The 27,034-nt window shown below is 40.9% G+C and overlaps 2 protein-coding genes across 4 annotated transcripts in view; both read left to right on the forward strand.

Moving 5' to 3' along the window:
- Positions 1–27,034, forward strand: part of clic5a (chloride intracellular channel 5a) — a 1,193,419-nt gene that overhangs the window by 518,176 nt on the left and 648,209 nt on the right. The window lies entirely within an intron of this gene.
- Positions 1–27,034, forward strand: part of ccm2 (CCM2 scaffold protein) — a 139,122-nt gene that overhangs the window by 53,177 nt on the left and 58,911 nt on the right. The window contains exon 1 of one of the 2 annotated variants that reach the window (XM_028796393.2): positions 20,934–21,165. The exons of the other annotated variant lie outside the window; for it this stretch is intronic. Coding sequence (XP_028652226.1) covers positions 21,154–21,165 — 12 coding nt within the window. The 5' untranslated portion in view covers positions 20,934–21,153. Of the gene's footprint in view, positions 1–20,933; positions 21,166–27,034 lie in introns of those variants that run through there. 2 annotated transcript variants of the gene reach the window in all.

Consider the following 27,034-nt stretch of genomic DNA (forward strand, 5'->3'; position numbering starts at 1 on the left):
CTCGAATTCTTAAGGGATGACTTACTAGCATTCACACTGTGCCGTCGCTCTCTATGAATCCCTAGAACCCTTCTAGGTCGATACGGTATAATTCTCTATTCTTTTAGCATGCTTTTTATTTTTTATTCTCTTTTATTATTCCCCCGTATACTTCTATTTCTTCCAGCACACCAGTCAAACCAACGGGGAATCCCCCGAATCTACTCACCGCGACTCCTTCTGCCTGCCTGGAAAAATCCCGTCCAGTTGCTTTTCGTTTCGGTCAGGAGGAGGTCAGCGACTCCCCACGCAGGAAAGCGCCCAAGGTTGGCCAGTCCTAACTTTTACCGGAGCTGGTCCTCGATCCCGGAAATCAGTCCACTTGGACGAACCCGCCCAGGGAGTCGTCTGCCCGTCACCTGCCCCACGTTGGGCGCCAAAACTGTGGACGAAAAAATGCACACTGAAAAGCAGACAGATAATATTTTCTCAATTCTTGTTTATTTATTTATTTGGAGTCGCAGTAAGTAGAGATTCAAAAGAGTATAACCTATAGCCGCAAAGCTCAATTGAACCCTGATCAAAAGCCAGGAGGGGTTTTTTATACTTCAGCATCTCATGATTAATAAGACAGAAAGAACATCCTTATCAAACCAGTAAAGTTAAACAATATGTCTGTTGAGCTAAGCATTATCTGTGTTTTGGAAGCTTAGCACAGGAGAGACGCCTTTGCATAAACTACATGTGCAGTTCTGCAGCCTTGTGACCTTGTCCCTGAAACATTCACTCTGAGAAAGGGAAAAACAAGAAACAGCTTACATTTTATTCATGTGGACACTATTTCTCCTGAACCCTGGAATAATATATTTTTGTTAGTTCATAAGCCAAAGCGTCTCTCACTGGCAAGTTACAAAATAGTTATTATAAAGATTCTAATTTACTAAACACACAAAATACATGGTGCTGAGGAGAACATTCTTCTTCTACACTTCTTACATGTCACAACAATCTTCTTCATGTCTGGTCTGTGGGATCTGTTTTTTGCAGAATGATGCATTCAGTATCCCAAAACTATTTGGAAAAACATGTTATGATCTGATGAGAATAAGCTTAATTTTTCTGGCCATAATTCCAAAAGGGATTTACAGAAACAGGACATCACCAAAAGAACTTAATACCTATGGCGAAATATGATGTGGTCAGCTGGAATTTTGGCTTTAGTGATGTTGGAGGGAGTCATTAATAGCTCCAAATACCAGTCAGTTTGGGTGCAGAACCTTCAGTTGTTTGCTGGAAAGCTGAAGATGAAGAGCAATATCACCTTTCAATAATAAAAAAAAAAAAATTAACAAGCCAAAGCATACTTCCAAATTAAGAAAATAATGACTTTGTCAAAAGAAGATCAGAGTTCTGAAATGGCCCAGCCGGAGTCCAGACCTGCAATTGAAAGAGGGCCTTTGTAATGTGACGGATCTTGAACATTTTTACAAGTAGGAGTGTGATAATACTGCCATGATAATGCCAACCTGATAGACTAAGACGGAACATTTTTATATTTTTGCCAAACGAAATTTAGCAGAGTTCGCTCATCATTAGCCTCCACCAAATTATCATTAAAATAACTTCAACATTTGTGGGTAAATAGCTCAATGGTTAACAGGTCATTTATTCAGGATATGAATATGAAGGACAGCTGAGAAAATGAAGCCTGAAGAACAATACGAAAGAGTAATAGATAAAAAGTATAAATTAGAAGAAAGATACAGTTGAAGTCAGAAATTTCCATACACTTCGGGCTCGTTTATACTTCACACTCAGAACGTGGATGCACACGTATAATGATTGCCACGCGTTCCCAGCGTTCATTTGAGGCATCCTCTGAGCAGGTCCTCAGAAATTAACGCGACGCGAGCATGAGTTGCAGTACCAGCAAAAAGTTGGGGTGCACAGTGTGATAAAAGTCGGAACGTGACATCAGAGTCTCTGTTTACTATCTACATGTAACAGAAAGCCGCTATGTGGATCCTACGGGATCGATGTGCGCGCTGTTTGATGAATGATTCGATGTGGTGACTCTCTGCACATTTAAAATCCTTATATTTATACTTGATGTCACTTTCATGATGAAATGCATTAAAGTATGTATGTTACATGTTACAGATAAATCGTTCATTTCATTAATAATAAATACTGTTAATAATTACACGGTGGCAGAGCGGTAGCACTGCTGTCTCGCAGGGAGTCACGTTGCTGGTATTCCCTGCCTGGAGTTTACATGTTTTCCTGCTGGGTTTCCACACTGTGCTCCAGTTTCCTTCCAAAGATACGCAAATTTGGTGACACTAAAATGACGCCAGTGTATGTGAGTCTGCTTGTATTCACATTGCAATGAGCTGATGCCCCATCTAGAGATTGTTTCTGCCTCGTGCCCAATGTTAGCTGAAATGGACCCATCCCTGGACTGATGGATTTAATAATTAAACATCCTTTCAGAGATATTGTGGTAAGGTGTCATTGGAATGTAATGGGTGTTACAGGCAATTCACAACACAGCGAATCCGAACCTGTTCTTACTGTGATAATATCCCGCACTGCCACCTTGGATTCTTCCATATTTACGTAAAGTACACGCGCAATAATAAAACAGTAAAACGCTTGCGTAGCAGAACAACAACAACATTTATTTATATAGCACATTTTCATACAAAAAGTAGCTCAAAGTGCTTTACATAATGAAGGGAAGAAAAATAAAAGACAAAATAAGAAATTAAAATAAGACAACATTAATTAACATAGAAAGGAGTAAGGTCCGATGGCCAGGGTGGACAGAAAAAACAAAAAAAACTCCAGAAGGCTGGAGAAAAAAATAAAATCTGTAGGGGTTCCAGGCCACGAGACCACCCAGTCCCCTTTGGGCATTCTACCTAACATAAATGAAATAGTCCTCTTTGTAGTTCGGGTTTTTCACGGAGTCACTTGATGCTGATGGTCATACAGACTTCTGGCTTTTAATCCATCCATCATTGTTGGAACATCATGGTGCTTTGGGTAGATGGTGGTGCCACCACCAACAGGACTCCTGAAAAGGAAACAGAAGAGAGAGTAGGGGTTAGTACAGATTTTGAATGAATAGTTATTATAATGAATTAGATATACAGAGTATCAGGATTAAATTACAGTGAAGTTATGAGAAGGCCATGTTAAAATAATGTGTTTTCAGTAGCTTTTTAAAGTGCTCCACTGTATTAGCCTGGCAAATTCCTACTGGCAGGCTATTCCAGATTTTAGGTGCATAACAGCAGAAGGCCGCCTCACCACTTCTTAGAATTCCAAGAGCAAAACTTAAAAGGAGACACTCAGTTGAGGATCTGAGGTTACGATTTGGAATATAAGGTGTCAGACATTCCGATATATAAGCCAGGGCGAGATTATTTAAAGCTTTATAAACCATAAGCAGAATTTTAAAGTCAGTTCTGAATGACACAGGTAACCAGTGTAGTGACATCAAAACTGGAGAAATGTGTTCGGATTTTCTTTTCCTGGTCAGGATTCTAGCAGCTGCATTCTGCACTAGTTGCAAACGATTGATGTCTTTTTTGGGTAGTCCTGAGAGGAGTGCGTTACAGTAATCTAGCCGACTGAAAACAAATGCATGAACTAATTTCTCTGCATCTTTCGATGATATAAGAGGTCTAACTTTTGCTATGTTTCTTAGGTGAAAAAATGCTGTCCTAGTGATCTGATTAATATGCGATTTAAAATTCAGATTACAATCAATGGTTACCCCTAAGCTTTTTACCTCCGATTTGACTTTTAATCCTAATGCATCCAGTTTATTTCTAATAGCCTCATTGTATCCATTATTGCCAATCACTAAGATTTCGGTTTTTTCTTTATTTAATTTGAGAAAGTTACTATTCATCCATTCTGAGATACAAGTTAGACATTGTGTTAGCGAATCAAGAGATTTGGGGTCATCAGGTGCTATTGATAAATACAGCTGTGTGTCATCAGCATAGCTGTGGTAGCTCACGTTGTGCCCTGAGATAATCTGACCTAATGGAAGCATGTAGATTGAGAAGAGCAGTGGACCCAGGATAGAGCCTTGTGGAACACCATATAGAATATCATGTGTCTTTGAGTTATAATTACCACAACTAACAAAGAATTTTCTCCCTGCCAGGTAGGATTCAAACTAATTTAAGACACTGCCAGAGAGGCCCACCCATTGACTAAGGCGATTCTTAAGAATATTATGATCAATGGTGTCAAATGCGGCACTCAGATCTAAGAGGATGAGAACAGATAAATGGCCTCTGTCTGCATTTACCCGCAAGTCATTTACTACTTTAACGAGTGCAGTTTCTGTGCTGTGATTTGTTCTAAAACCTGACTGAAATTTATCAAGAATAGCATGTTTATTGAGGTGCTCATTTAACTGTATAATGACTGCCTTCTCTAGAATTTTACTTAAGAAAGGCAGGTTATAGATGGGTCTATAATTTTCAAGAGCAGAGGGATCGAGATTATTTTTCTTAAGTAGGGGTTTAACTACCGCAGTCTTAAGACAGTCTGGGAAGACCCCCGTATCTAATGACGAATTTACTATGTCAAGAACATTATCACTAAGCACGCCCGATACTTCTTTGAAAAAATTTGTTGGTATTGGGTCAAGGGCACAGGTGGAGAGTTTCATTTGAGAAATTATTTTATGTAAATCAGGTAAATCTATCCTAGTGAAAGACTTTAATTTGTTTATTATGGGGTACTGGGGTTTAGGAGGATCCTTAGTGTTGGGGAGATATACTATGTTATTTCTAATATCATTAATTTTTATACTATAGAAGTATCTGCTGGAGCATGGGTCACATCGCGTGAAGTATAAATCTGGCCTTAGGGTGAATTCTTTAAAACTTGCTTTAAAACCCTCCACAGATTTTATACTGACAAACTATAGGGTGGTCCAGATCTAATTATGCAACTTTTAATGTAATGCAGGAAAACAATGCAAGACAAAAGAATTGTTCGAAATATCTTGTAATAAACGAATGCAGGGCAGGTGCTGCCATCTATCAGCAACAAAAAGAATTTTTTGTGAATTCTCTATGTAATAAACTTAAGTTATAGCATAATGAAAATTGCATAATTAGATCTGGACCACCCTATATAAATTTGGCATATCATTTAAGACATTTACTTTGTACAGGGTAAAAGTATTTTCTTCCAGAAAGAAATCAGCCAAGACTTCAGAAAAAAAAATGTGGTTCTTCACAAATCTGGCTCATCCTTGGGAACACTTTCCAAATGTCCTGAATGTTCCACATTCATCCGTACAAATAATAATACACAAGTATAAACACCATGGCTGCTCAGGAAGGAGGCGCATTATGTCTCCTAGAGAAGATCATACTTTGGCACGAAACTACAAATCAATCCCAGAACAGCAGCAAATGACCTTCTGAAGATGCCTGAGGAAACAGGTAAACAAGTATCAATATCCACAGTAAAACAAGTCGTATATTGACATCACCTGAAGGGCTGCTCAGTAAGGAAGAAGCCACTGCTCTAAAGCCTTTATAAAAAAGCCAGACTGCAGTTTGCAGTGGTACACGGGGACAAAGATCTGACCTTCTGAAGAAATGCCCTCTGATCTGATGAATCCAAGATTGGACTATTTGGCCATAATGACCATCGTTCTGTTTGGAGGTAAAGGGTGAGGCTTACAAGCCAAAGAACTCAAACCCAACTGTCGGGCATGGGTGGTAGGAGCATCATGTTGTAGGGGTGCTTTGCTGCAGGAGGAGCTGGTGCTCTTCACAAAACAGATGGCACCATAAGGAAGGAAAATGAAGGAGAGACACTGCAGCAACATCTCAAGAGCTCAGTATAGATGTTGAAGCTCAGTCGCAAATCCATCCATCCATTCATCCATTTTCCAAACCACTGAATCTGAACACAGGGTCACGGGGGTCTGCTGGAGCCAATCCTAGCCAACACAGGGCACAAGGCAGGAACCAATACCCTGCCAACCCACCGCAGTCAGTCGCAAATGGGTCTTCCAAATGGACAAGGACCCCAAGCAGACCTCAAGTTTAAGGACAACAAGGTCAAATGGAGTGGCCATCACAAAGCCCTGATCTCAGTCCGATTTAAAATTTGTGGTTAGAACTGAAAAAGTGTGTGTGAGCAAGGAGGCCTACAAACCTGTCCTAATTACACCAGTTCTGTCCTCAGGAAAGGGCCAGAATTTCAGGAAGTTATTGTAAGAAGGTGACCCAAAACATTTGGCTCAAAAAGTGAAATACTCGGAGGTCTGTGAGCATTGTTGGGATAAAATTACTTTTGCCCTGCATAAATGAGACATTTTAAACGATATGCCAAATTTATAGTTGTTAGAATAAAATCTGTTTAGGGTTTATAAAGTGAGTTTTAAAGAATTCACCCGCAGTGTATGGAAACCTCTGACTTCAACTGTATAAAATAATACAGATGTGTTTGTATGTCCCAGTGAGATTCAATTATCAGAAAGTGAGACCCAGACGCTGTCCAGAAATGCTCAGCCTTCAGAATTCTCCATGCAAACAAGGAAGAGACTTGTGAGAGGCGATTCGAGCAGTAATTTTGAAAGAAGTACAGAATTTAGTAGTTGAGACTGGAGTAAAGTGCATCAGTCAGCCATATCAAAAGCTGTACAGATCACTGGCCTGTATGAAAAGTTGCACAAAAGAATCCATTACTCAAAAAATAACCATTGTGAAAACACCTCTGAGGATTGCCAAAAAGCATGAGAGTAACACAGTGTAGGAAAAGGTTTTGTGATTAGATGAGGCCAGGATTAAGCATTTTGGTCAGTGTTCAAAGATGAGTGGGCAGCATTGCATTTTCATCTCACACAACAAAAGAAAAAAATCAGACTACAGTAGGACCCGGGTGCCTGGGTAAAATGAAAAAAATAATGGGTGGTGGAAAATACATAATCTATGAAAGAATCTGTTTTAGTCTGCTAAAAAGTGAAGCTTGGTTAAAAGGTCATCTTTCAGTAGGACAATAATACTAAGCATAAGGCCCAAGTAACTTTGCAGTGGCACAAGGGGGTAAAAAAAAGTCTTGTAATGGCCTAGTTAAAGACCTGATCACAGTCTGACTGAGAATTTCTGGCATTGCTTGAAAATTGCGATATGCAAACATCAGTCAGGCTAATTTGCCTGGAAGAATGGGTAACAATCTCTCTGAATAATCTACAAAGCTGGGACATTTTTACCAAAAAATGTATGTGTGTGTGTATTTGCATGTATGTATGTATTTATACAATGCATCCAGAAAGTATTCACAGCGCATCACTTTTTCCACATTTTATGTTACAGCCTTATTCCAAAATGGATTAAATTCATTTTTTTCCTCAGAATTCTACACACAACACCCCATAATGACAACGTGAAAAAAAAGTTTACGTGAGATTTTTGCAAATTTATTAAAAATAATAAAACTGAGAAACCACATGTACATAAGTATTCACAGCCTTTGCCATGAAGCTCAAAATTGACCTCGGGTGCATCCTGTTTCCCCTGATCATCCTTGAGATGTTTCTGCAGCTTAATTGGAGTCCACCTGTGGTAAATTCAGTTGATTGGACATGATTTGGAAAGGCACACACCTGTCTATATAAGGTCCCACAGTTGACAGTTCATGTCAGAGCACAAACCAAGCATGAAGTCAAAGGAATTGTCTGTAGACCTCCGAGACAGGGGAAGGTTACAGAAAAATTTCTGCTGCTTTGAAGGTCCCAATGAGCACAGTGGCCTCCATCATCCGTAAGTGGAAGAAGTTCGAAACCACCAGGACTCTTCCTACAGCTGGCCGGCCATCTAAACTGAGCAATCGGGGGAGAACGGCCTTAGTCAGGGAGGTGACCAAGAACCTGATGGTCACTCTGTCAGAGCTCCAGAGGTCCTCTGTGGAGAGAGGAGAACCTTCCAGAAGGACAACCATCTCTGCAGCAATCCACCAATCAGGCCTGTATGGTAAAGTGGCCAGACGGAAGCCACTCCTTAGTAAAAGGCACATGGCAGCTCGCCTGGAGTTTGCCAAAAGGCACCTGAAGGACTCTCAGACCATGAGAAAGAAAATTCTCTGGTCTGATGAGACAAAGATTGAACTCTTTGGTGTGAATGCCAGGCATCATGTTTGGAGGAAACCAGGCACCGCTCATCACCAGGCAAATACCATCCCTAAAGTGAAGCATGGTGGTGGCAGCATCATGCTGTGGGGATGTTTTTCAGCGGCAGGAACTGGGAGACAAGTCAGAATAAAGGGAAAGATGACTGCAGCAATGTACAGAGACATCCTGGATGAAAACCTGCTCCAGAGAGCTCTTGACCTCAGACTGGGGCAACGGTTCATCTTTCAGCAGGACAACGACCCTAAGCACACAGCCAAGATATCAAAGGATTGGCTTCAGGACAACTCTGTGAATGTCCTTGAGTGGCGCAGCCAGAGCCCAGACTTGAATCCGATTGAACATCTCTGGAGAGATCTTAAAATGGCTGTGCACCGACGCTTCCCATCCAACCTGATGGAGCTTGAGAGGTGCTGCAAAGAGGAATGGGCGAAACTGGCCAAGGATAGGTGTGCCAAGCTTGTGGCATCATATTCAAAAGGACTTGAGGCTGGAATTGCTGCCAAAGGTACATCAACAAAGTATTGAGCAAAGGCTGTGAATACTTGTGTACATGTGCTTTCTCAGTTTCTTTATTTTTAATAAATTTGCAAAAACCTCAAGTAAACTTTTTTCACGTTGTCATTATGGGGTGTTGTGTGTAGAATTCTGAGGAAAAAAAATGAATTTAATCCATTTTGGAATAAGGCTGTAACATAACAAAATGTGGAAAAAGTGATGCGCTGTGAATACTTTACAGATGCACTGTATGTATGTATGTGTATCTTCTTCTTTCGGCTGCTCCCGTTAGGGGTTGCCACAGCGGATCATCTTCTTCCATATCTTTCTGTCCTCTGCATCTTGTTCTGTTACACCCATCACCTGCGTGTCCTCTCTTACCACATCCATAAACCTTCTCTTAGGCCTTCCTCTTTTTCTCTTCCCGGGCAGCTCTATGCCTGGCATCCTTCTCCCATTATACTCAGCATCTCTCCTCTGCACATGTCCAAACCAACGCAATCTTACCCCTCTGACTTTGTCTTCCAACCGTCCAACCTGAGCTGACCCTCTAATGTCCTCATTTCTAATCCTGTCCATCCTCGTCACACCCAATGTAAATCTTAGCACACTCTAACTCTGCCACCTCCAGCTCTGTCTCCTGCTTTCTGGTCAGTGCCACAGTCTCCAGCCCATATAACATAGCTGGTCTCACTACCGTCCTGTGGACCTTCCCTTTCACTCTTGCTGATACCCGTCTGTCACAGATTACTCCTGACACTCATCTCCACCCACTCCAACCTGCCTACACTCTCTTTTTCACCTCTCTTCCACAATTCCATTACTCTGTACTGTTGATCCCAAGTATTTAAACTCATCCACCTTCGCCAACTCTACTCCCCTCATCCTCATCATTCCACTGACCTCCCTCTCATTCACACATGTATTCTGTCTTGGTAGTTCTACTGACCTTCATTCTCTCCTCTCTAGAGCATATCTCCACCTCTCCAGGGTCTCCTCAACCTGCTCCCTGCTCTCGCTACATATCACAATGTCATCAGCAAACATCACAGTCCACGGGGACTCCTGTCTAATCTTGTCTGTCAACCTGTCCATCACCACTGCAAAAAAGAAAGGGCTCAGAGCTGATCCCTGATGTAATCCCACCTCCGTCACTCCTACCGCAGACCTCACCACAGTCGCACTTTCCTCATACATATCCTGTACAACTCTTACATACTTCTTTGCCACTCCCGACTTCCTCATACGATACCACAACTCCTCTCGAGGCACCCTGTCAAATGCTTTCTCCAGGTTCTCAAAGACACAATGCAACTCCTTCTGGCCTTCTCTATCCCTCTCCATCAACACCATCAAGGCAAACATCGCATCTGTGGTGCCCTTTCTTGGCATGAAACCATCCTGCTGCTCACTAATCATCACCTCACTTCTTAACTGAGCTTCCACTACTCTTTTTCCCATAACTTCATGCTGTAGCTCATCAATTTTATCCCCCCATAGTTACTACAGTCCTGTACATCCCCCTTATTCTTAAATATCGGCACTAGTACAATTCTCCACTCCTCAGGCATCCTCTCACTTTCCAAGATTCCATTAAACAATCTGGTTAAAAACTCCACTGCCATCTCTCCTAAACACCTCCATGCTTCCACAGGTATGTCATCTGGACCAACGGCCTTTCCATTTTTCATCGTCTTCATAGCTGTCCTTACTTCCTTCTTTCTAATCTGTTGCACTTCCTGATTCACTATCTCCACATCATCCAAACTCTTCTCTGTCGTTCTCTTCATTCATCAGCCTCTCAAAGTACTCTTTCCATCTGCTCAACACACTCGCTTGTGAGTTTGTTTCCATCTTTATCCTTTATTACCCTAACCTGCTGCACATCTTTCCCACCTTGGTCCCTCTGTCTAGCCAGTCGGTACAGGTCCTTTTCTTCCTCCTTAGTGTCCAGCCTCTCATGCAACTCATCATACACCTTTTCTTTAGCTTTTTCCACCTTTCTCTTCACTTTGTGCCTTATCTCCTTGTACTCTTGTCTATTTTCTGCATCTCTCTGACTATCCCACTTCTTCTTTTCCATCCTCTTCTTCTGTATACTTTCCTGTACTTCCCCATTCTACCACCAGGTTTCCTTTACCTCCTTCCTCTGTCCAGATGTCAATCCAAGCACCCTTCTTGCTGTCACCCTTACTTACATCTGCTGTAGTTTACCAGCTGTCTGGGAGTCTCACCTCCTCCCTGAACTCAACCTTGTAGTCTTCCTTTTTTCAAATTCCACCATTTGATCCTTGGCTCTGCCCTCACTCTCTTCCTCTTCTTGATCTCCAACGTCATCCTACAGACCACCATCCTATGCTGCTTAACTACACTTTCCCCTGCCACCACTTTTCAGTCTACAGTCTCCTTCAGATTGAGTCTTCTGCATAGGATGTAAGCTACCTGTGTGCATCTTCCTCCACACTTGTACGTCACCCTATGTTCCTCCCTCTTCTTAAAATACGTATTCACCACAGCCATTTCCATCCTTTTAACAAAATCTACTATCATCTGACCTTCTTCATTCCTCTCCTGTACACCATACCTACCCATCACCTCCTCATCTCCACTGTTCCCTTCACCAACATGTCCATTGAAATCCGCTCCAATCACCACTTTCTGTCCCTTGGGTACACTGTTCATCACTCCATCCAACTCGCTCCAAAAATCTTATTTCGCATCCTTTGCACACCCAACTAGCGTGGCATATGCACAAACAACATTCATGATCACAACTCCAATTTCCAGCTTCCTAATCATTACTCTGTCTGACACTGTTTTCACTTCCAGAACACTCTTTGACATACCATATTGTGCCTTCAGAATAACCCCGACCCCATTTCTCCTCCCATCCACACCATGATAGAACAATTTGAATCCACCTTCGGTCCACCTGGCCTTACTCCCCTTCCATTTAGTCTCTTGCACGCACAATATATCAACCTTCCTTTTCTCCATCATATCTGCTAACTCTCTCCCCTTACCAGTCATACTGCCAACATTCAAAGTTCCTACCCTCAGTTCCACTCTCTTTAACTTCCTCCTCTCCTCCTGCCTCTGGACAAGTCTCCCCCTTCTTCTTCTTCGGCCAACAGTAGCCCAATTTCCGCCAGCACAGAGAGGTTCAGAGCTTTGAAATAAATATAACAGAAACAAAGTTTTAGTAAAATTATGAAATTGTTAAGGGGTCTAATTCTTTCACAAGGTACAGTGCCCTCCATAATGTTGAGAACAAAGACACATTTTTCCTTTATTTTCTCCTTCTGCTCCACAGTTTAAAATTACAAGTCAAACAATTCAGACATTGTGATTAAAGTGCGCACTGCATACTTTCAGTTAAGGGGATTTGCAGACATTTCGTCACATAATACAGTCTCCCTCATTTCAGGGCACCAAAATGTTTGGGACAGTTGGCATCACAGGTGTTTGCAAGTTCTCAGGTGGGTTTCATGGCTTCATAAGATACCTCAGCTTGCTTCTACCCTTTGAAGTCTGTAGTTGCCATTGTTAAACATCCCGTAATTTTGTCCAGTCCAGAGTAACTTGAAGTTAATCAGAGATTTCTGACAGGTATTTGAAATATGAAAATGAATGTGACAGATCCCCACTTGCTGAAAGCCGCTTTCGTGGTTCTTTTTTTTCATTGAGTGGAAGGAACCGTCTAGCTTAGGGGTCTCCAACTCCGGTCCTGGGGCCTCATGTATAAACGGTGCGTACGCACAGAAATGTTGCGTAAGAATGTACGCTCAAATTGCGATGTATAAAACCTAAACTTGGCGTAAAGCCACGCACATTTCCACGGTACCTCATACCTTGGCGTACGCAATTTCTCCGCTCGGTTTTGCAGACTGGCGGCACCCAGTGTCAAAGCAGTGCTACTGTTCCTGTGTGGTCACCCTTTCTTTCTTAGATCCACATTCCTGACACAGCTTTATAAATACACTGAAACTAACTGCATATTGTTTATTAGTGTAATGCATCTGATTGTAATTAATCTGCAGCAATATAATGGTCCAGGGAATAACCATAGTATTCCAAATACCATAACTGCTTTAGCGTTGTGACTCTCAATGCATCTTCTTCTTCTTTCAGCTGCTCCCGTTAAGGGTTGCCACTGCAGATCATCTTTTTCCATATTACTCTCACTGCACCACTCGGAGTATTTATATCACTGTATCTGAGTGGGGAATCACAGCAGCAGCTAATTGGAAAGAGAATTATCGGTATACAGCATGAAGCAGACGCTGACTCAGCCACGACAAAACGTTTCAGAGACTTTCCTGTGCAGACTTCGCGGTTTAGAAAAAGTTTCATCCCAAGAACTATAAACGCACTCAATCAGTCCATCAAGTGCTCCTTGTAGAACTGTTTGTACTTATAAGTACAATTACCTCACTGTAAACTTGGGATACAGTTATAATATTACACAACCTGCGCCACTTTATAAAGCGCGTGTTTACATATGATGACGATATCATTTTTAAGATGAAATGCAGACAAATATGTTGATTATATTATACAGATAAAACTTTAACTTCATTTAAATAATCTGTATTGTTAATAATTAAAAATGTGAGGACACGGTGCAGCAGGGCAAGCTGGTTCAGGGATTGTTCCTGCATTGCGTTGTATTCTTGCTGGTGCTGACACGACACTGGAAGGATAGACGGATAGAATAATTAAACATGTACTACGAAGATATTTCAATGTTTCTTAAAAGTTTTGAAGAATCGGTGTTCTAAGCTTACAAATGGCTTCATGTCTATTACAGAGCTGATTGTGTGGCGATTGGGTATTTGGAGAAAGAAAAGTAAGGACAGGAATTGGAGGTTAGTACGTTTGAAAGAGACAGTACTTCTGTAATAAATTATTTCATCGAAGGTCGCACATGGAGCAGCAAGCCTCTTGCGTGAGACATAAACAAGCACTGCGCCACCGTGTTCCCATGTTTAATAACATGCTTTCATTCCTATCATCATGAAAAAGATGTCACGTATACATCTCAGTATTTTAATTATTCAGAGAGCTGTAATATCATGAATGTAATGGATTATGTGTCCTGTCGGAGAAAGAGAAAGCCCGTTTAAGAAGCAGGTAGTGATTCACATGCAGAGCACATAGAAGATCAAATATAGAACAAAGCATTTAACGTGCTACTTTAGTTACAATGGGATTTGAGAAACTAGTAAATGATTTTAAGATGAAGTTTATGATGTTCTACTTTAATGGCAAAATAAACTACGTGATTAAAGTGGAAATTTCGAGATTAAAGTTGACATTTCGTGCTTTTTTCCCCACTGTGTGCCTATTTTTTTGCCTGTACCCTAATAAGCTTTCATATGACACTCAGACGGTGGGCTACGACTCGCCTTTTCACGGCGACTTTGATATGTGATTTCTTTTTTATTTCAGGCACTGTGCGACTTTGTGAACTTGAGCTTTCGAGTTTCTCCGACACTCTGTCACTCAATCAACTTCCTTTTGTTGATTATACCACTGTTTAAACCAACAAATAGTACGTTTTTCCTTTGCCTCCACTTGGTATTCACTGAAATTCTTATATTTTCCCCCATGCTTTTCCCATTGTCTTTTCACAGAAGGCTATTTATATTGATTTGCATATTCAAAGAGGCGTAATTCTGGGAGGAGTTGGGGCGGGACAGAAGGCGCGTGCACGTGCGTTACTTTTCACGCTGATGGGGATTTATGTAGCGGAAGAACGTGGAAGTTTGCGTACGTACAGATTCCTGCATCTGGATTTTTCTGTGCGTACGCACATTCCTGCTTTTGTGCTTACGCCATGTTATAGTGTGAGTTCTACGCACGGCGTTATACATGAGGCCCCTGGAGAGCTACTGGGCTGCAGGTTTTCATTCTAACTCTTTTCTTAATTAGTAACCAGTTTTTGCTGCTAATTAACTATTTTCCTGTATTTTAATTGACTTTACTTGAGACTCTGACTGCTGAATTGATTTTTTTTTTCCTTAAACGGCACCTAAACATAAATTTGATGTGAAGTGAGCTAACAGATGACCAACTAAGTTGAGGCCTCAAATTCCAACCAACTTCACTTCACTTAACTTGAAGCCAATTCTTGTTGCTAATTAATTCCGTTATTTAATTCCATGGTGCTCATTCTGCCATGGGAGACGTTTCCAAAACTTGATTTTTTTTTAAGAGCGCTGCCAAAATGTTTTGTGGACCTGAGCAGATCAACATTAATGAGGCCTTCACCTTTGTTTATTTTCAGTTATTGTGTGGTGGACACAGGTGGTTGTTTATCTGTTGGTTCATTTTGTGTCTTAATATTGTTTGGTTGCTAATTAAAGAAAAAATAAATTTAAGTTGTGCATAAATTAAAATTCAGGCAAAGCGTTAATTAGCCGCAAAATCTGGTCACTAATTAAGAAAAGGGTTAGAATGAAAACCTGCAGCCACAGTAGCTCTCCAGGGACTGGAGTTGGAGATCCCTGCTCTAGTTTGACGTATTCTTATTTTTATTTTTAAATCAAAATTTACATATATATGTATTTTTCTTTCAAGTCAAGGTGGTGCAGTCAGTTGGCTTCAAAGCTGTTTTGCAATAAGACATGCGTTATGAAGAGCACATATGCTAAACCATTTTATTCCATCAAATGTTGGCTGTTGCAGTAACAATAGCAGACATCTTTAGCTAGATCTTAATAAACCACATAAGTAAAATTGGCTCATTGTGTAATGGATTGTGTTGTCCGTTTTGTTGTTTGTTGAGGTTTAAGTAACACGTACATACTGGCCTCCTGTGAATGAGTGTACCCTGCAATGTGCTGGCACTCCATTTCTAGATTGATTTCTTCAATGTTCTTGATGTTTCTGGAAAAGGCTTTTTTTACCCTTGAAGCCCTCATTTGATTTTTACTGGTTTCATAATGGATGGATGAATGAACTGTTTTACAGAAACCAGCATTCTCATCATTATCAAGCCAAGAATGTGGTGCCTAGTATAGTAAACTAGCAAAATACCCGCGCTTCGCAGCGGAGAAGTAGTGTGTTAAAGAGGTTATGAAAAAGTAAAGGAAACATTTTAAAAATAACGTAACATGATTGTCAATGTAATTGTGTTGTCATTGTTATGAGTGTCGCTGTCATATATATATATACATATACACATATACACACACATATACACACATATACAGATATATTATATATACATATACACATATATTTTTTATATATATATTTTTTATATATATACACATACATACATACATACATATACACACATAGATGCACTTACAATAACATAGAAATCAATATAAACAACATTAACATCATTATCATATGAGAATATGAAGTAATATATAAGAAGCACATTTCATATAAATATAAATTATTAAACAGTAAAATCTTCTTCTATAATTTGCTACCGTGGCTTTTCGTTGGTCTGTCCAGGATTTTAAATCACCTGTAGCTTGCAAACCGTTTCACCTATTGACTTGAAATCTGGTACACATATAATACGTCACGTCTGCTATCCGCTTTATGGGTGATGATTGTATTACTCTTTTTATGTTTATTTTATTTTAGAATCAACTCCTATCTGCGCACACCAGGGCGGCCGTGGGCAGATGCGTATGGTGTATTCACTCCATGTTATCGTGCATTGCGCTGTCACTGGTATTTTGATAAAAGAATTTGAACAATATATAAGAAGCGTATAAATTATTAAACAGTAAAACATTAACATTTAAGAAGTAAAGTTACATTGAGTACTACTGCAGTGCCTTCGGGTATACCTCATTTTTTGTTTGCCCATTACATGCTTAAATGTATACATTTTTTGGTGTACCTACCCGAGAACACGCGACATATAACCGAGCGTGGGAGAAGCATGGATTTTAAACACGTGTTGAGTTCATCTGCTGGTCTCCCTCGTGGAATAACTGGTAATGTTTGACTAAAATGTACAGCGAGTAAAACGACATTACCTCCTTTTTTTTTTTTACGATCTCTGAGATCTTGCTTTTTTCGGTTCAAGGCTTCATAAGCTCTTTTATGTGCCATGGTGTACTTAATAAGTACTAATTATCCCAAACCATCATCTTTGAATGTTGCAAGACTTTCGCCTTGTATGTAGATCGGGGTAATTACATTCATTGCATTCCTAGTCTGAATCACAATCTGATTGTATGGGTGGTTACCTGGCACTTTAGGGTTGCCACCCGTCCTTTAAAATACGGAATCGTGCCGCGTTTGAGAATGAAATTGCACGTCCCGTTTTGAATCAATACTGGACGGGATTTATCCCGTATTTTTTTTATCATTTTTTTTTTTAAAGCAGCGTGTCATGCAAATCATCCCACACGCATTTTATGAAGATGCCTCCTTTCCTACTTTTGATTGGGTAATACTTGATGTCATCGTTAGTTTGATTGGTCTTTTTAACTGTCCAGTGAGGAGGGCGTGTCTTTTAAGTAGAGTCTGCAAAGTGTTGGCACTGAGATGTGGCGTCAGCGCCATAGTTGAAGCCCCTAACGTTGCGGTCAGCAAGTCGGCTAACATCCGCCATGTGCCGTCTTTCAGTTGCGAGAAGCAGATCATAGAATGGTTGAAACTGTTGCCCTTAACGTTGCGCCACGGCGTGTGGTTCGTTTATACCTCGTGTCTTCTCATTAAACTTTTATCTCGCGAATATGTTATTGCAATCCGCAGCGGGAGCGTTTCTATAAACTTAATTTAAACTTACGTTTTACACCGTGCTTTGTTTCCCTTATGAACATGCTTGTATGCTTCACTCACTCCGTTCTCAATTGTTTAATTAATTTTTTGCTCTTCGCTGTTTCCGGCTGTTCCTCCATTTCCCCCTACTTCGTTCTTTTATCTCGCGAATATGTTATTGCAATCCTTAACGGGAGCGTTTCAATAAACTGATTGAAAATAGTTTTGCATTTACCTTTTTAGTAAAAGGCGAGCTTTTAAGCCTGAGAAATCACCCCGTAAATGCACATGTTTAATTGCACATGTGTTAATATGTATAGTTACACAGTATTAAAAGACAGTGAACAACGTCAGTTACCTTTGTTCCCGCGTTTGATAAAAGGTGAGCTTTTAAGCCTGAGAAATCACCCCATAAATGCACACGTTTAACTGCACATGTGTTAATATGTATGCTTACACAGTATTAAAAGACAGTCAAAAATTAACGTCATTTACCTTCGTTCCCGCGTGTGACTCGTGCTGTAAATCTCTTCCTTGTTTTTAGTTCACGTGATTACGTAGGAGGCGTGATGACGCGATACGTGACTCCGCCTCCTCCATTACAGTGTATGGACAAAAAATATGTTCCAGTTATGACCATTACGCTTTGAATTTCGAAATGAAACCTGCCTAACTTTTGTAAGTAAGCTGTAAGGAATGAGCCTGCCAAATTTCAGCCTTCCACCTACACGGGAAGTTGGAGAATTAGTGATGAGTCAGTCAGTCAGTGAGTGAGTCAGTCAGTGAGGGCTTTGCCTTTTATTATTATAGATAAGTACAGGGTGAAAGTGGATATACAGGGTACAGTACCTACCGGAGAATAACCTAGCAGAACAAACTCAGAGTACAGTAATAAGTCCTTTTGTGCTGCACTTATGCCTTGTTATGGAGTATTTTTTTTCTCATTACATCCCTTTTCTGGTTTTGGATTATAAATTGCTGAAAACACAATTAAGTTTTGAGTTAAAAGTATAGTAGGTATTGGGGAAGTAAGAATCAATGTAAATCTATGTAAAATACATTTCTGAAGAAAGTGCCACACAAACAGTTTAGACTTTTGCTCTTTTAAATGTAACAGTTTAGACTTTTGCTCTTTTAAATGTAACAGTGATCATTGCAAGACTGTAAATTTCAGTTGCAAACCGTTTACTGATTATCTTAACAATAACTATCTTAAAAATATAGACCCCATTACTCACAATGCTTTTCATGTTTGTGTCATGTATCATATTGACCACTAGATGGCACACTTGACTTTTTTTGAGGCCTTTTGTATTTATCCATGTCCTTCTACTCTTTACAGGCTACTACTAAGTTTTGAAAACAAATAGCATTTGATGTTGAGTTTCATTTCAAAGGATTGTGGAAAAATCTGGGTAAACCAGGAACAAGTAATGTATTGTGTTGAATCAAATTGTTTTATTATTATTATTTTACATTTGCCTGCTCTCTTTGTCCAAGATGGCATTCAACGTAAAGATAATAATAATTCTTTACATGTATATAGTGCTTTTCTCACTGTTTAAAGCGCTCAAAGATACATACAGCTGTTTGTTTGCATTTTTAACAATTGCAGGATAGGCAGTTAGAGTGCCTTTCTCAGGGTCCTAAGAATGAGTTGGAGATGGGAACTTAACTGACACCTCATTGAGAAACTTTTGGTTTAAAGTCAAAGGCGTTAACTACTACACCACAATTTCTATCTTGATAATTCAGGTGAAATAATCCAGAAGTATTGTTTGGAAAGAATGCTTCTACATTTTAAGAACTGAGAATTGCAGTGGTCATACTTGTGGTCATTGCTAGTTAGTGCTAAAGTCGAGAGAGGATGGTGACAGGTAACACATCATTAAGTGCAAATTTTTCCTCCTGCATACACTTTGTCATCTTCTTCTTCTTTCGGCTGCTCCTGTTAGGGGTTGCCACAGCGGAACATCTTCTTCCATATCTTTCTGTCCTCTTCATCTTGCTCTTTCACACCCATCACCTGCATGTCCTCTCTCACCACATCCATAAACCTTCTTTTAGGCCTTCCTCTTTTCCTCTTGCTATCAGCTCTATCCTTAGCACCCTTCTCCCAATATACCCAGCATCTCTCCTCTGCACCTGTCCAAACCAATGCCATCTCGCCTCTCTGACTTTGTCTCCCAACTGTCCCTCTGAGCTGACCCTCTAATGTCCTCATTCCTAATCCTGTCCATCCTCGTCACAACCAATGCATATCTTAGCATCTTTAACTCTGCCACCTCCAGCTCTGTCTCCTGCTTTCTGGTCAGTGCCTCAGTCTCCAACCCATATAACATAGCTGGTCTCACTACCATCCTGTAGACCTTCCCTTTCACTCTTGCTGATAACCGTCTGTCACAAATCACTCCTGACACTCTTCTCCACCCACTCCACCCTGCCTGTACTTTCTTTTTCACTTCTCTTCCACAATCCCCATTTCTCTGTACTGTTGATCCCAAGTATTTCAACTCATCCACCTTCGCCAACTCTACTCCTTGCATCCCCACCATTCCACTGACTTCCCTCTCATTCACACACATGTATTCTGTCGTGGTGGTCCTACTGACCTTTATTCCTCTCCTCTCTAGAGCAGATCTCCACCTCTCCAGGGTCTCCTCAACCTGCTCCATACTTTCACTGCAGATCACAATGTCATTAGCAAACATCAGTCCATGGGGACTCCTGTGTAATCTCGTCTGTCAACCTGTCCTTCACCATTGCAAATAAGGGGCTCAGAGCCGATCCCTGATGTAATCCCACCTCCGTCACTGTTACTGCAGACCTCACCACTGTCGCATTCCCTCGTACATATCCTGTACAACTCTTATGTACTTCGGTGCCACTCCCGACTTCCTCATGCAATACCACAGCTCCTCTCGAGGCACCCTGTCATATGCTTTCTCCAGGTCCACAAAGATGCAATGCAACTCCTTCTGGGCTTCTCTATACTTCTACACTTTGTCATAATGGTCCAAAAGTTTAATTACTGTAAATGCCCCAGTTTATTTGATGGTTGCAACTCCCACCTTGTCCGCTGGACAGCCCATTTCTTTCAAATCTCATCTCATTGTGTTAAGCACATTCCCATGCATCATTCTGTTTTGAGGTTGGAGGTCAAACATTTAAATAAATTCCTCCATAACAGCAGGCTTGCCTCAGGCAGCTTGTATGAATGTTCAAACGGCAAACTTGCTTTAAAAGTCCTGCCTCTTTGCTGCTCCAGCAAACTTACTTTAAAGCGTTAGGTTTTGAAGTTTTTCTATTACTTGGTCTTAAGACAGAAACTGAGCCATAAATGACATCACCCTAAACACTCATTCCACCCCAGCTTGGCTGCTTTTGGGGTTTGTCATGTTTTTGTAAGAGCTCAGATTGCATCGTGATATGTTTATCTGTTAAAAGCCTGCAAATATTTGAGCTCTATGTGTCAGTACAGGAAGGGGAAGTTAATCTACTTCCTATATATCAGCCTTGGGCTTGCACAGCAGCTCTGTTATCGGATGATTTTCATACTGGCAGATGAGCGTCATGTGTAAACTGAAGAGCCCAATGTAATGTAGCTAGGACAGCACTTAGCGGACAATTGCAACGTGAGACCTTTCTGTTATCCTCTGCTGCTATGGGATATCACCTGCCTGTGAAAAGCAGGTTTGTCACAATACAAAACAGCAAAACAAGACTTCTGATGCGGTTTATTTAGTTGGACCTGTGGTTTCATGGAGAATGAGGTAAGTTGTCTTTAAAATACATAGTAATTTGAAACAGATCTCTAGTGGTTCAGGCAACTTCTTGCCAGGGAGGAGTCCTTTAATATGTTTGTGTAAAGAACTGGCCTTTTTCTATCTATGGCTTTTCTGTTCAGACCCAGAAATACTTTTTGTTTCAATTTTGTTTAGTTTGTAAAGTTTGCACTAGCTTGTCATCAAGACTAAGCCGCTAATCTTCTTTATTTCTGTTGCTTGTCTTTACAGTGGACTTTTTTTGTACTGAATAGAAAACTGGACATATCCACTGTAGTTTTTATTTGTGCTTAGGTTTAGTGGCTTTGAGAGTGTTCTGTTTGTTTGAGCAATGGTACGGACTAAGAAACAATAGTTCTGTAGCAGGCTTACTTAACACCAGTGAAATACTGTACTAAGCTAAATAATGGGAGTCAGACAACAAAATATATACAAAGAACAGTCCCACATAATAAGCTAAACCTGAAGGTTATACCTTTTTGCGGAAATGTCAGTTATTACTGTTTTGAAAATAAATGGAAGCTACATGGTGGCACACTGTCTAACTTTTTGTCTGTGTTTATTTTTATTTATTTATTTTTAAACTCGCTTCGCTTGCCCACCCCCTCGAACCCCAGGTCGCGCTACACGCCAGCCACTTCGCGTCTCTGCTGCTCGGGTTGTGAAGGGGGCAGGGGCTGAACGCATGCTAAGGAGATGCGGTTGGATCAGCTGCTGGCTTGCTGCTGCCAAGCTGTGTGTTGTGCTTGCTGTTCATCATTTAAAAGCCTGTACAGCAGCTGTCCTTTTGTCTAACTGCCTTGTCTCGCGGGACGTTAAATTGTCTCAGAGAAAATTACGTATTGTCTCCTTCCGAGATTTTTTTTTTTTTTTTTTTTTTTTATATAATAGAGAGACGTAAGCACATAAATTTGACAAACGAGAGGAGGCAGTTCAGTCCATCAGGCTTGTTTGTTTAGCCAAAGCTAAGCTGTCCCATATTCTGGATCCTCGTTAATCTCAATGTCCATATTAAGGTTAATTGGTGACTCTGAATAGAAAGATAGAACTTTGGCTTTTTACAGAAGCTGTTTAAAAAAAAATGCATAAATAAGTAAGACAGATCAATAAATTCATTAACACATATATTATAGTCTGCAAACACATCAGAATAACTAACAAGCAAGAAAATTTAAAAGAATGCAAAGTTCTGACTTGGCCGTTATGGGGGAGACACTATACTGGCGCTTTTACGATTTTCTTTCAAAAGTGGAGACCTCTGGGTCTTCTTCCTTGGAGCTCACTGTTACTCAGTGACGGATGGTGTGATCAGACACTGATGTAACCTTGACCATGGAGTTCAGCTTAAATCTCTTTGGAGGCTGTCTTTGGCTTTTTATCTGCCTTTTTCACTATCCTTATGCCAATTTTTCCTCATGCAGCTATGTCCAGGAACAATGGCTAGAGTCCCATGGACCTTAAACTTCTTCATAATATTTGTAACAGTTGCTACAGGAACATCGAGCTGCTTGGAGATGATGGTCTTCTAGCCTTTGTCTTTCACATGCCTGCCTATCATTTTCTTTCTGGTTTCCTCAACTCTCTCCTTTGCTTTCTCTTGTCCATGTTCAGTGTGGGACACACGATGACACCAAACAGCAGAGTGGTGACTTTTCTCCGTTTAATTCGGCCGAATGACTGATTGCACATTTGGAGTTGTGGGAATCGAATTCAAGAAAACAGCTTGTTTTAAAAATTCCTCAAATCCAATTGTTTAAGATCTTTTTTAGGGGTTCCAACAAATGTGTTAAGGCCATTTTAGAATGTTTGTAGAATAAGCAGCACTTGGCCTCATGTCATACTTAGCTTTGCTTTACTTGACATATCAGAGGCATGCAGGTAACTATGGGGAAATTGCTTTTTATGCCATCGCTTTTCAGAGGGCATACAGTACTTTTTGAATGAACGGGAAGAGGACCAACAGATTTCCAGCAGACATGTTAAAACTAACGTGAAGTTTAAAAAATAAAACAAAATCAAAAGATACTGTTTGTTTTCTTGGACGATTTAAAAAACAAAAAGTGCCCATTTAACTCATCCCCGACCATTTTAGCAAATTAACTGCCATTATCCCTCATGTTATACTTGTTGTTTATTCAACACTCTCTCCTTCTTTGCATTGCACTGAACTCTTAAAGGGCAGTCAGAAAAATGAAATGATTAACACCTAGCTGGTGCATATGCAGCCTATAATGTGAAGCGTGTTTTTGGTTGTGAACATCACACAATTAATACAATTTGTAAATTATTTACCTGTAAACATAGCTAGTACTCAGGTAGGATTGCTGTACACAAATAAATTGACTTGATTTTAGAGCTAAACTTCTCCAGATTTATCCAAATCACAGTGTGCTGTACTTTACTAGTATTTGGCTTTTTCTTTGTTGTTGTGTGGAGCTGTTGGCTGCTATTAAAGAGTCGACAAAATGCAGCAGTGTAAAGAAGCAATCGGTGACGTGGCATACTGCTTAAAGATTAATTCATTAGACCTTGAAGTAGTGGGAGGAATTAAAGATGGACAGTTTAAGATATGAAAAAAAATTGCTATTAAAACAGACTGCATAATGCATTTTATTTTGCTGTCAAAATAGATCGATAGATAAAAGGCACTATATGATAGATAGATAGATACTTTGTTAATCCCAAGGGGAAATTCACATACTCCAGCAGCAGCATACTGATAAAGAAAAAAATTAAAAAGTGATAACAATGCAGGTGTAACAGATAATAACTTTGAATAATGTTAACGTTTAACCCCCCCCCCCCCCACGGTGGAATTGAAGAGTTGCATAGTGTGGGGGAGGAATGATCTCCTCAGTCTGTCAGTGGAGCAGAATGGTGACAGCAGTCTGTTGCTGAAGCTGCTCCTCGGTCTGGGGATGATCCTGTTCAGTGGATGCAGTGGATTCTCCATGATTGACAGGAGCCTGCTCAGCGCCCGTCACTCTGCCACAGATGTCAAACTGTCCAGCTCTGTGCCTACTATATAGCCTGCCTTCCTCACCAGTTTGTCCAGGCATGAGGCATCCTTCTTCTTTATGCTGCCTCCCCAGCACACCACCGCGTAGAAGAGGACGCTCACCACAAGCGTCTTATTGCAGATGTTGAAGGACGCCAGCCTTCTAAGGAAGTATAGTCGGCTCTGTCCTCTCTTGCACAGAGCATCAGTATTAGCAGTGCAGTCCAATTTATCATCCATCTGCACTCCCAGGTATTTATAGGTCTGCACCCTCTGCACGCAGTCACCTCTGATGATCACGGGGTCCATGAGGGGCCTGGTCCTCCTAAAATCCACCACCAGCTCCTTGGTTTTGCTGGTGTTCAGGTGTAGGTGGTTTGAGTCACACCATTTAACAAAGTCTTTGATTAGGTTCCTACTAGGAGGCTCCGCCCCCTGCTCGCTTCGTTCGCCAACCCCTGGCGTTGGGGCATGACAGAGTGAGATGTATGAATTAGATAAAGAATAGTGTGTAGGTTTGGATGATGCCTATATAAATAAAAAATAGAGTGTTTGGCATAGAGTAATGTTTTATTGGAATATTTCTTTGTATACAACATTAGTAGTAAAGATGGTGTCTTGTCTTTGAATGAGTCTTCCTTGGCATGGATCATTTATAACTTTAACTTTAACGTCAGATGAACGTCGAACACGTGAGAAGGCAACATAAAGTTGTCCATGTCCAAAAACGGGTTCAGAGAGGTAAATGTCAACCTTGTCCATGGTTTGTCCTTGTGATTTGTTGATGGTCATGGCAAATGCAGGTTTAATGGGGAACTGTCGGCGTTTCAATGTAAAAGGTAATTCTAGGTCAGAACTCGTAAGGTCAATTCTAGGAATGAGAACAGTATTGTTAGCATGTGAATCTGAAAGAACTGTTGCTTGAATAACATTGTGTGTCATGGTGTTGACGACTAACCGTGTGCCATTGCATAAACCCTGTTTAGTGTTAACGTTTCTTAATAGCATGATTATTGTTCCGTTTTTAAGGGTAAGGTTGTGTTGTGGTCATCCGTCCGGGTTAATAGTGTTCAAATATTCTAAGGGGAAATTCAGATGTTCATTGTCGTCATCAGAGTCAACTTTGTCAGAGCTTAGAAAGATCCGTGTCTCTCCAGAAAGTAATGAAATGACCTGGTTATTAATGTGATTAACATTAATATTTTTTGGACATAATATAGTGCGTTGTGTTAACCACATATGCGAAAGCAGTATGGGCCATTGCCTTTTGGTGGCCTGATATGTACTCCGGTAGATGCAAAAGCAAATGAACTATTGTAGGATCTAATGCAGTTCATAAAGTTTTTACTTTCAGGCACATCGTTAGTTAGAAGCTTCTGTAGATATTCAGGATATGAATGTAAAGGAGGCAGTCTAATCTGCCCCTTTTGACAACAACGTGTAAATTCATTATTTGTATTGCCAGTTGTTTCTTCTGGTAAGTTAAGTGAATGACAATGATTGCAAATGACATTCATTAATCCCAATGAATTTTCCTCAATAGTGGACTCATTATTGAAGGCGTTGTCAGCCAACTGGCGTAAGCGTTTAGCAGGTGTCTGGCGTTGATGTCCGCGACGGGCATGTTTTGCTTGTGGCGTTTGAGTGCCGCGTTGTTGCATGTCCATTATTTGTGACGCGCTATTTTGGAGTTTTAATTGATTCGCCTCCGCTTTGCGAAAAGTCCGTTTCAATCTACGTCATGCATTGTTTGTATCGAGCCTTGTCCGTTTTTGTATGTCGGTCAGTTGAGCTTTCTGCTTTTGGAGTCTTGCTTGCTTGTTTTCTGGCAGGTCATATGCGCGTTGTACACGTCTGCGTTCATCTATTCTTCGCTCCCTTTTTTGTATGTCTGAGACGCGAGCTCTTTCTTTTGAAATCGTGCTTGTTTCGATGCAGCACTTTGAGACGCGCGCTGTATGCATCCACGTTCATTGTGTCTGTCCATTTGGGCACGTCTCTGTAATGGGGTTACTTGAGCTTTGCGTTTTTTGATCCGAGACATTTTTTCTCCCGGAGTTTCCGAAGCGCGTTGTATGCGCCGCCGTGTATTTTGTTGTTTCATTCGTGTTCATGTGTTTGGTCCCGTTATCCGATCCGAATCGTTTTGTACCCGTGACCGTGTATTCATGACTTGTTTGTTCCTCAGCGTGCGAAATATGGATAGGTAATAAGGAGGATCGCACTCACTGTTAATATGGAGCCTTTTCTGCAGTTGAACGGTTAATAGTGCTTTATTGTAAGGAGATCCACCTATGCTGCTTAGTGTGATGGTTTTGAGATGACGTATGTTTAATATGGACGTTTCCTTTAGATATGTGGCTTTGGGTGTCACTTCTTATTGATGTGGGGGCGGGGGGGGGGTGAGTGAGGATTGTTGTTGCGTGAGCGTCCTCTTTCTTTTTGTGTTCCAGGGGCTTGTTGAATTCCCCTCTTTGTGTGTGTCCCGTCCGTTGCTTGTAGGGTGTGTGGGGTGGTTTTGTGTTCTTTTTTTTTTGTGTTCCAGGGGCTTGTTAAATCCCCCTCTTGGTGTGTGTCCCGTCTGGTGCCTGTAGGGGGGGGGAGCCTTGCTGTTGTGCGCGAGCGTCTTCTTTTTTTTTTTGAGTGCTAGTTTCGTGTGCAATGGGTTTCGTGCGGCGCCTGCGTTTGACTACTTTTTTCTGTGCCTTTTCCTTTTTTCTGTGCTCTTGGCGCCTCATTTCTTTGACTCCTTTTTTCTGTGGTCTTGTCCGCCTCTCGCAGCCCCTCATCCGCCTCTCGCAGCCCCTCATTTCTTGGGGCGCCTGCGCAGTACGTCTTTTTGCGGCTACGGCCCATGGC

This window comes from Erpetoichthys calabaricus, chromosome 3 (assembly GCF_900747795.2).
Source record: "Erpetoichthys calabaricus chromosome 3, fErpCal1.3, whole genome shotgun sequence".
Lineage (NCBI taxonomy): Eukaryota > Metazoa > Chordata > Cladistia > Polypteriformes > Polypteridae > Erpetoichthys > Erpetoichthys calabaricus.